General features: G+C 43.6%; 1 protein-coding gene across 2 annotated transcripts in view; it reads right to left on the bottom strand.

The window, feature by feature from the left end:
* Irbp (Inverted repeat-binding protein) overlaps positions 1-11,321 on the bottom strand; it is a 35,797-nt gene that overhangs the window by 981 nt on the left and 23,495 nt on the right. For both annotated transcript variants that reach the window (XM_084600887.1, XM_084600888.1), the window contains exons 12-15: positions 7,899-8,100; positions 6,382-6,459; positions 1,949-2,067; positions 275-364 (exon numbers count right to left, since the gene is read on the bottom strand). In XM_084600887.1, coding sequence (XP_084457013.1) covers positions 275-364; positions 1,949-2,067; positions 6,382-6,459; positions 7,899-8,100 — 489 coding nt within the window. The remainder of the gene's footprint in view (positions 1-274; positions 365-1,948; positions 2,068-6,381; positions 6,460-7,898; positions 8,101-11,321) is intronic.

Raw genomic sequence — 11,321 nt, 5'->3', positions numbered from 1 at the left:
ACTCTGATGTTATTGCGGTTCAAAAGCCTCAGACATTGAGGCTGGCTTTGTACACTCCTACAAGACCTGCGCTGAGCTTTGCTACATCATCACTATATATGACACTGGAAGAAGCTGTTTTTGTAATGAAAATACATATGTGGCCACAGCTGTCACTTTTCTTTTGACTTATGGATTGTGCGAACATTTCTTCATAACCAGTGACAAAAAAACAAACAAACACACAACAAAAAAGCTAAGAGTAAACAACTGCAAACCAAAAGCATTTCTTTACCTTGCCACGCTTTGCCTCTTCGTGAACATCCACTGTACTGCTTTGATTTTCAGATCGAGCCTTTTTGGCTGAGCTGCCATCTCCAGCTTGCTGTAAAAAACAAAGGTCTAAACAAGTTAATAATAGCGAATGGACCTTTATGTGCTGAAACCACATAATGAGGCAAGCTGTTGCAAGGATTTGGGCCAACCTGAACAACTTAACTAAAATCTCAACACATGGATGTTTTTAGCACTCCATTTTCATTGAAGTTCACGCCTTCAATAACAGCCAGGTTTGTCAATCAGCAAAGCTGTTTACGAATGACCATTACGTCAAGACTCGCATCAGCATCAATTCAGTCATCACGCATAAATATGAAAGTGTATGCACTTCTCACAGAACAGTGCAGCAAATATATAATGAGCACTCTAAACTACAGAGTGCTGCGCAGTTCACCATCTCATTTGAGAAACTGAATTAGACCTTACCAGTTTTGTTCTGCTTAAGACAACGGTCCAATTTTTTGTGTGCTTTTCCAAGTTTGTGTTGTCAATGCAACTGATAACACATTACGAAGGGACTCTGCAACCACATGTGACATCCAGCACCCTTCATTGACTTTTTATTCATCTCTGAGGCTTTTCATTTCCTTTTCAATGACTCACAAAGACTGTTCCAGTACTAATGTGTGACAATGATGGGGAGGTATTGAAGGAAACATGGCTGTGTGGACCTGTCAGGTCACCCTTTTAACCCTTTCACTGTCACGAACGTACCGGTACGTATTCGCGTTTCCTCCCCGCAGTGTCAATAACGTACCCGTACGTATTCTATCTTGCGTTCAAATCTTCGCGCCTCACCGTGAAGCTACCGCGCTTGGACTTGCTCCGCCATCTGTTGAATCTTTCTACAAGCTGATATGCTCGCTCCGCGCCGATATGACACATATATGGAAGAGTATGGTGCGACCGCGCCCGCCCGTTCTTTGCTCGTGGGAGGGGGCGTGGTCGCTCCGTGACACTACTCTCTCGAGCGGCGTGCGCGTGCGGTTATGGGTTCAAAGTTTGCTCTGCTATCTGCGGCAGGTTTGGAGGTTTTTATTTTTATTCCTTGTCGCGCTTCCGCTACGGCGTGGCAAGTTCAGGGCCACACGCGGTTGCCTCTCTCCGACTGACATATGACTCGATTGCTGCATTCGCTCTCTCCATGCGCCCTCGCTTGAGGACAGCTTGCCGTTAGCAGGAGCAGCACACGAGTGTTTTAGCCTCTTTCCATCTTTTTCTCTTTCGACTTCATAAATCCTTATGCTCGTTCCCTGATATGCTCGTTCTCTGAAACCAAGCCGACACTGGGGGTGCGTCCCGGTCAGAAACAGCCGACAGTGAAAGGGTTAAATTTCAATGCTGCAAACTGATATTAATATGCAAAAAGCATTGTTCCCCATGTCCATAGGCTTATCACACTTGTGATGTCAGCCTTCTAGTCTTCCAGCCCCCCTCCGCACTAATGGGAAGAGCAACTAGGGAAAATCTGTTGCATTATCCAGCACACTCTTTTGAGACGTACAAAAGGCAGCTAGCAATGTGTGAGCATGATGTAAGCACATTTACAACTGGCTACAAGCAAAGGACATTTTTTTTTTTCTGTAGCTGAACACATGCATCTTACTTAAGCAAAATGCCTGACACTAACCGTCCTTTTTTTGGATCCCGTGCTGGTGGTGGTTGAGCTGCAGCCATCCGGGAACGCTGCTTCGAAGAAGGCCTCCATCTCTTCTCCTGCCTGGGTCTTCATCTTCCCGTGATTGGGACCTTGAAAATAATAAAGGCTAATGTAGGCTGACAGCTATGAATTATAAAATGGCTTATTAATTGCACAAGTTTCTTAACACTAACAACATATTTAATTCACTTTCATTAGCCATACCTCATGTGAAATTAGACATTCCCACAATGACAATCTTAATTTGCCAAATTTATTTAACATGTATGGCCAAATAACATTTAGTGGGAACACAAATATGGAATGAAAAAATTAGAGAGGGATACTTATGCTCCACCTTTAAGGGTATGATGTGATAGCATTACACACACACACGGTCAATATTTTCCCATTTTTAATTTTTTAAAAGTTTTTTTTTTCTACAGCAAGTATTGGCTTTCTATTCTGAGCTGACACCTACGAATGCGTTTTTATTTTTTAATTATTTTTTTATTTATCAATTACACACACTGAATTTTTTTAATTAGCATCATCAAGCAATGGCTTCTCATTCTGGGCATTTCGACATTTGAGCCCCTCTTTTCCAATTTGTCATTTTTTTTCATTTCTTTCATTTATCAATAATCTATTAATCACAATGATTTCATATCACAAGTCATCACCGAGTATCACACATCAATGAATCGTCAATCACCAGAATCACAAATTACCATGATAAGATTTTTTTACGCAGACCTCGATTATTTCCTATAAGCAGTGCCAACAACTGCTACCACTACGACAGTGATGGCTTTTCGACCGAACAAGCTGTGTAAGCCATCACTTTAAGGAGTATAGACACGCACATTTTCTGTTGCCGTATTTTTGCTTTAATCGATTCACAATGGTCCAAAACAGATGGACTACGACCCAAAATGTCCCAGCACAGCTCAAATAATTAATTATCGGGGCAATTATCAAGGCCAGTTTCGATTTCTACCTCTCGGAGCACGACCGTGCGATGATGTCAAAGATGCATGAATGGGATGGATGGATGGAATATAGGAGCGTCCCCTTTGAAAAGGGGTGGTAGCAGTTGCTATCATGCTTGTTTTATGTTGACAGATTTCTGTCCGCGACCGTGTCCGCAGGCCGCGCCCGCAAAATTGTGTCCGCAGCAGTTGCGAGTAATTGAGAAGTGGTAGAGGTTAATGAATGGTGTCAATCGATAGAGGCTGACGTAATGTTACTGCAGAAGAAATAATTAGGTCAATAAATTAATTAGGTAATTAATTACAGGCAAGGAATGTAAAAGTTGTCCACAGCAGTTGTGAGTAATTGAAAAGTGGTAGAGTTAATGAGTGGTGTCAATCGATAGAGGGTGACGTAATGTTTGCGAAAAAATAATTAGGCCAATAAGTTAATCAGGTAATTAATTAGAGGCAAACAATGAAAATAAAGGCGAAAATGGTTTCATTAGCGAATGGCTTGGCACCACAGTTGAATGTATCAAATACAAAAAGGGTTAATTAAATCAGTCAATTAGGGTGACGTCAAAGATATGACGTCACGCAACCTGAAGCCTAGCCAAAACGGCACAGGAAGGAATTGGCGCGCAATTTGAAAGTACCAAAGACTAAAGTAGTTAATTAAGATAATCAATTAGGGTGAAGTCAAGGACGTGACATCACGCAACCGGAAGTAGAGTCGAAAAAGGGCATAGGAAGGGATTGGTGTGCAATTTGAAAGTACTGAAGATTAAAATAGGCAAACAAGAAGTGAATTAATGTGACATCAAGGATGTGATGTCACGCAACCGGAAGTAGAGCCGAAAAAAGGCATAAGAAGGGATTGGTGTGCCATTTCAAAGTACCAAAGACTAAAATGTATGAACAAGAAGTGAATTAGTGTGACGCAGAGGATGTGACGTCACGCCACCAGAAGTAGAGCCGAAAAAGGGCATAGGAAGGGATTGGGGCGCAATTTGAAAGTACCAAAGACTAAAACGGGTAAACAAGAAGTGAATTAAGCAGCTAGAAGCAACCAACAGCAGCATCCGTGCTTTCGAATTACTCCAATGCAGATTCTGCAGTGCTCTTTAATTTTTTTCCCCCTATGTCTTAAAGGAAAGCTGCACCGGTTTTAGAATTCGATGAGTTTCGAGCAGTTGAATGATTATAGCTTGCACTTAAAGCATGCAAAGTATCTTAACGCTAGCATTTAAAACAACGTCGCAATTGGCAATTAAAACCGCGATGGCTAGCAGGCTTCACCGCACTACATAGCGACAGATGGAGGACGCATGATGACATCATTGACAGTACCGGAACTTTTCCTGCATAGACACTCTTGGCTTGAAGAAATAAAAACAAGGTTGCCGAAAACAACCTAGAAATGTTGATTAGCACCGTCCGAAAAGGCGCAGCAGGACGTGGGAGAAGGCAACGAACATCAGATATATTACCGTCCGTGACGTCATCACCAAGCTTCTTCGCAGAACTTCAGTGCTGTGAGAAGCTTGAGGTTTAATTGTCAACTACGCCACCAGTATGAATGCTAGTGCAAAAACAGATTGCATGCATTATCTACAGCCTATGTAGGTTTGAATCCATTAATATCGCGAAATTCTCGAAAAATGATGCAGCTGCTCTTTAATTATTGTTTTAGATCAGTTAACTATACCATCATTCTATTTGTTGAATTTTTATTTCTACATTACTAACATTATGTTACTTTTCTGGTTGGTTGGTTGGTTTGTGGGGTTTAACGTCCCAAAGCAACTCAGGCTATGAGAGACGCCGTAGTGGAGGACTCCGGAAATTTCGACCACCTGGGGTTCGAAATTTCCGGAGTCCTCCACTACGGCGTCTCTCATAGCCTGAGTTGCTTTGGGACGTTAAACCCCACAAACCAACCAACCAACCAGAAAAGTAACATAATGTTAGTAATGTAGAAATAAAAATTCAACAAATAGAATGATGGTATAGTTAACTGATCTAAAACAATAATTAAAGAGCAGCTGCATCATTTTTCGAGAATTTCGCGATATTAATGGATTCAAACCTACATAGGCTGTAGATAATGCATGCAATCTGTTTTTGCACTAGCATTCATACTGGTGGCGTAGTTTTCTGCTTTTAAGCCACCAATCTTCCAATTGTTTTTTGCTAGCTTCCACCGCAGGTTCATTCACCCGGCTACTGGTATCTCTAAACCCCAGGGCCTCAGGAAGAGTGACTCCTAATTCATGCCATTTTCCGGTTCATGCATTCTGAAACGTGGGCAATAAATAGGTCGCAAAAAGTTACATATTTCGTTTTTTACACCACAATTTTCTAGTAACTATGTGTGAATGTTTGACAACTTTGGCCGCATACTATGGTTAGTGACCGACAGCCGATGTAGAAACATAAAAGCATGCTGAACATGGGGGCATGTTACATTAAAAGCGTAGCTATGACAGATTACCAGAGTGGCTTCTCTGTACTGCCTCTGAGTACAAGAAAGGGGAAGCATTTGAAAATGACAACTGCTTGCATCGGTTGTGCTGGGTCTGGGCAATGTGGCATGGACAGCAAGAACACTGTGGCAGTCAAAGGCTGCTGCGGAGATTGTCCATAGCGTATCAGTGCAAGGAACTGAAGCATATAAAGACAATGATCAGTGCAAGGAACTGAAGCATATAAAGACAATGAGGAGGCGATCCCGGCTGCTTCTGGCATTGTCATCAATGTAAGGGATGTACTATTGCTAAGTTTCTTCTGCACTAAGGACAAAACGGATGCAGACTAAATTTCATGAGCGGAAGAAAAAGGGTTACTGAGAGAAGTGACACTTCCTGAAGTTAAAGCATCGAGAAATACCTTTGCACTTTATTCAACAGCCATACTTTTTTAAAGGATTTAGGCAGTTTGCATTCCCTCGCCATCCCATTTTTTTTTAACATATCAACAAGGTTCTGCTGTAGTGTATACTGTACAGAGGGTTGCATTATGTAACTTATAGATTTAATTCACAGTCAACCTGAAGATCCAGGTTCATTTTTCACTACTTCTCTTGTACCCGATTTCTTTTTCTCTTTATTAAATAAACATTCTCCTAGGCTCATGAAGAGCATTAGGGCTGGAGTGCAATACAGAGGCTCCTGTGCCACACCGTAATTGTGCAACTGCATCACAGCAGTGAGTCAGAGCCACTATGGGGCGCATATTCCAGCCTCGCTGATGAGGACCTCTGCACTACAAACTCCAGCTGAGGTAGAAACGATAAGGAGAACTCAAACTAAATCTGAGTCTGGCTTGTATTCTGTGTGGATGACTTCGTGTGCCTGCAAAGACAAGTTAACAAACAGCACAGGCTTTTAAGGAAAGCGGCAGCGTGCGCTGCTGCAGCTGCCCACAGGCAAAAGCAGCAAGAAGACTCACGAGTGTAGTCGTGGGGACGCTCCACGTCATCTCGGTCTAGGGCCAGAGCCTCCAAACAACTCCAGAAGCTCTGCAGTTCTGATGGAAAAAAAGAAAGCGTTCATGTCATATCACAGGTCGAAAAAGTGTGCAAAAATTCCTTTGAATGAATTCAGTCCTAAAAAAAAAATATGGGACACACACACTCTCGCACCATCAACAATATGACGTGGCAGCATTTGTGTACATGCACTCTGGAACTAGCTTAATCACTTACTTATCCCTTAATTTATGCCTCTATTGTCCCACACATACTCATTGGCATGCAGTTGTAAGCTACTAGAATATGCGAAAGATTGCCCGATATAGATGTAAAACCCTGCTTTAATCAAGCCGTATGAAACTGCCTGTGTTGCTTAGGGGTAACACGCCTGATTCAGGATCCAAATCTCTGGCTTCGATTACCATCTCACCCTCCATTTAACTCCTGCCAACTCAACATTATCGTATGGTCTCATCATACAGAACGCCGGCCAATTTGCCCGGTCATGTCACCTGCTACCAGCATAATTTTTCATTTAAGATGCCAACGACAACACCGCTGCCAGGTTCTTTGCTGAACAGGAACCATGTGCAAACTGATTTCATTGTCTGTAAGACTGCCTTAAAAATGAAAGGACTTCCTTCAGCAAGCATCCAGGGAGAGTGTTGCATGGAAGTGGGCACATGAAATACTAGCCAGCATGTCCAACACCCGCACAAGCAAATATAAATCGCGTGAAAAAGCTTATCGTGAAAAAGGTTTACCCATGACACATAGGCGAAATTATAGCAAAAGGTGGCATGCAAAAATGGCGAGAGTCACAAGTGCAAATAAAGCCTTGATATAAAGAAAGGTTGATTGCACTGCCATTTTCTTAGGCCTACCATTTTCCAAGCTCCACAGAAATTCATGTGCTACGGTTGTCTAGCCAAGGTCTTCTTTGTCACTTAACCAATAACCTGGCGAAGGAGAGAATAATGCTGAAGGATAATATGTACAAAAATGATATCACGCCAAGCTTTCATCTATCTAAATGCCACAAGACTGCACCACTGTTCATTAGGATGTCATAATATGAGTGGAAAATTTGGTGTGCTTCGAAATGCAATTATAAAACAGGCATCAGTTGCACCACTCTTCCTGCATACCAGTAGTGGAGTTTCACAATAGGAATGTCACAAAACATTATAAAGTCTGTAGGAGAGTCACATGATCATCATGTTGTAGTCAAAGAAAGGTCATGTGAGGTATGCTAGAAATGAAACAAAACTAGATGCACAGGCATCAATCATAAAGTACCAACGGTGCAAAAGAAGCAAAAAAATAATGAACTGTTTGAAAGTCCAGTTTACAGTACCACGAACGGCCACATTTGAAACGCCAAGAGAAGGCCAGCAGTAGCACAAACAACCATCGCTGTGCAATAGACTCTCTTTAATCCGTCAGCTGCAATGACCTTGAATGCACTTGCACGCGTGTTGGCATATAATAGTACCTGGATTCTCAAACTTGTCTGGATGATAAGTGAAACGCAGCTTTTCTATCATTTCCTTGGCCAAGGCCACCAGAGCTGGGGATGCCTTGGCCTTGCCTTCCTCAAGCGCTTGCAGCCGGCGACGGTCATCACTAAATGGCAGCTGCACCACATGGAAACCCGGAGGGACCATCTGCAGGCCTTGGGTGTTACGCTCCTCCTTCTGTGCGAAAGAAGCATACGCCATTAAAGGTAGTCTCACAGTGTGCCCAAGAGGTGATCGAAGATGGAACAAGTAGTGCTAAAGGGCTGTTACACTGCCTCGGCTTTGCCCCAATGCACAATGATAGGAATCAGTTTTATAATATGATGCCACCACTGCTGAGCCTCTGTGCAAGTGGTGCTTGCGGACAGGCCATGTCACCAAGGTTGAGAAATGTCACCATTGCTCTACCCTTCTTCGCTCTTCCGCGATGCTCCTCATTGCTTCTGCTCTGGTTACGTAGAGGCCGACACCGCTCTACCCAGAAACTGCTGTGTAAAAGCTGTGCTTTAAAAATTTGCTGGATGTTTGCACTCATGGTAATGCAAATTCAGTGACAGCTTGGTGGCGCAAAATGTGAATGTCATTACAAGTATTTATTAACTCTGGCTAATAAACAGGCATGATCGCTGACCTATCCATATGCAACACAATGCATCCAAAGTAACAGTGTGCACAAACAAATTAGTGAATGGCATTCTGGCCACTCAGTGTGGCGCATTGTCGTGACTCATGACGCCATGCTGGCATCACCTAGTTTGGCCACATTGATGCCACATAGATGGGAAACATGGCCTTAACAGTTGCTGCTGTAAACCACTCTTTTCTTTTTTAATATTGTGGCTTCTGTCTCTGGAGTTCCTGAACAAAGCTGCCTGTCAGGAGTCGTCAGTTTACATCCGACTGCTGCCATAAGTAGCTGCAGAGGCACCGAATGATTCCTTGTCCTTCTCCCTTTTCCTGAGATCCTCTGATGCACCACCATGACGTCCAATGGTGAATTTCAGTGGTTGACCTGGAGTAGCTTTCCTGGCTCAGCAGTGGCGAATGCAAATTCTGCTGGTCGATATTGGTTGGGTTCGTGAGTTCCACTGTTTGCTTCGGAGCAACCTGATCAACTGAGAAGTGGCGGATGTAACCAGAACTCCAAGCATGCAAGGCCGTCATTGTACTAACGGCTTACGTTTACCTGTTCTTAGTGCGGTTAGAGACTATGTTGGTTAACCTTAGCTGTTTCTTTCCATTTTTAATGGCAGTGTTCGATTGAAAAGCATGCTTTTTGCCCAAGTTAATTTGGAAAGTAGTTGAAGGAGTTCAGAGTCCAGGGCCGATAACAATGGCAAAATGTATGCTCCCTCACAGGCATTTATTAACATGATGTATGTCCTGATGAAGCGGTATGAATGCATATGCAGGGCATGCACTTATTCCCACATTCAGGCCTATTGCCTTTCACCAGTGACATGACAAAATGCAGCACAGCTCAAAAGCTAAATGCAAGATATGACTGACCTAATTTAACTCTGTCATCATAGCTGGCCATCCAGCGAAAGAATTCCAGGCCCAACCTCTGGAACCGATTGCACATGAGTTTCAGCTGGCACCCTTCTGGAACGCATTCATGTTTCGGTGGTCAATCAGGACTGAGTCACCGGTGGCACATTTGATTGCTCTGGCACGGACTGAAGAACCTACTCTACATTAAAACCATAAGTTCCCAAAAACCAATGTTAGTCAGAACTCTGAAGCGGGTTGTGCGAATGTACGATACTTTAAACAGCTTGCAAATAGTATTCCCTATTCGATTTGATGCATACCGCACTTTCATTATTTGAACTAAACCCGGATATATTGAACTGAAAGGGGATCATGAAACAGTTTGATATATTGATAAGAAAAATGTGGCAGTAGATGAGCTCCTCTGTAACCCAGAAGCATGAATATGCCTGCACTGACGTGCTGCTCACTAGTATACGAAGAGTACACCACTCGTCGTGAGTGCGCTGACCCGTGAGGCACACGCTCATTTCTGTGTGCACCCATGCGCCAGGCATCGAAAAAGGGCGGCGCTTTGTGCTGCTTATGTGCCACTTGGTGGGCCAGACTGAAACACCGGAGCTCGCGCTGCCATGTGGCGGAAGTGCCATTAGAGTTGGGGCTGGCTTGCATCAAAACTGCAGCAGACAGTGCTTTGGCAAAAGCCACAGCTGGTCATAAGAGGTCTAATTCTGCTACTGGCACACTATGACCGCAACAACAACTCAATTAAAACTGTGCACAGCTAATTTCTGCATCGCCTTCAGCAGAGAAGCAGGTCATGCAAAAGTCGCCACAATACTTCAGTGTGCTAGACTGGCTTCACCACACAGCAGCAATGTCATGTTCAAAACAAGCATGCCAAACCAAAGGCGATTCTGAAGCTGACTCGACGTTCAGCTCATCATGTGGTTTCACAGTGTTAGCGCTGCCAGCAGCAGTAGCATGTGCCCAAAGTCGCTCAGGCAACACAGTTCCACGTGGGCAATTATTACGGGAGCGCCACTGGGAGAAGCGCCTCTTGCAAGGACACAGTGCACAGTTCAATAGATTGAACATTCCGTTACCGGGAGTTCGATCAAACAAAAATGACATTGCTATGTACTTCTGCATATTCCATGGGAATATTCAGGCAGTTCGATGTAAGCAATAATTCAATATACCTGGGTTTAACTGTACTGAAACTTCATAAGCATTCAGAAATTACAAACCTTTATTCATCTAAACTTGTTGCAAAACATCACATTTTCAAACCGAAGTTATCTTGATGTCAAATAAATCACTTTGCTTTTTTCTGGTCACACAGCAGGGTGTGAGCATGCAGCATAAGGTTTTGCACAAGAACAGTACATTGAGAACCATTTATGGTTGCCACAGCATAGCAGCTGCATTGCTCGTAGGTGAAAAAAATGAAATTCACACACGAAATAGCATCAGTGTCATGCCATGATGCACTCCATAATACAGTCGAACCTCGATATATCGAACACGGATATATTGAATTATTGATTATATCGAACACTTTCTATATCACGCGGAAAATCGCATGCATTTTTAATTTTTTATTTCGAACGGCGTTGGTTGCCAAATGGATAAATCGAACTCCGCCACCCCAAACCATGTACACTCTGTTGACAGGAGGCGAGCTTTCCCTCAACGTCCTCGAAGATAGCGGCGGCGCGATGGGCGTTCCCAACTGCTGCGCACGATCGCTGCATACATCGGTCGCGCCGAGGGCGCCATTTGAACGTAGCGGCGTATGCACGCGGCGGCTTGGCCGGGCTAGGGTGGCTAGCCTGATTTAGTTTGTCAACGACTAACCGCGTCTCGGCGCCGCCACTTGTGCTGCGCCAGTCGTTATCGTG

The sequence above is a fragment of the Amblyomma maculatum genome, chromosome 4 (genome assembly GCF_055883805.1).
Source record: "Amblyomma maculatum isolate TAMU_Amacu chromosome 4, ASM5588380v1, whole genome shotgun sequence".
Classification (NCBI taxonomy): domain Eukaryota; kingdom Metazoa; phylum Arthropoda; class Arachnida; order Ixodida; family Ixodidae; genus Amblyomma; species Amblyomma maculatum.
This window is presented reverse-complemented; position numbering and strand designations above follow the sequence as displayed.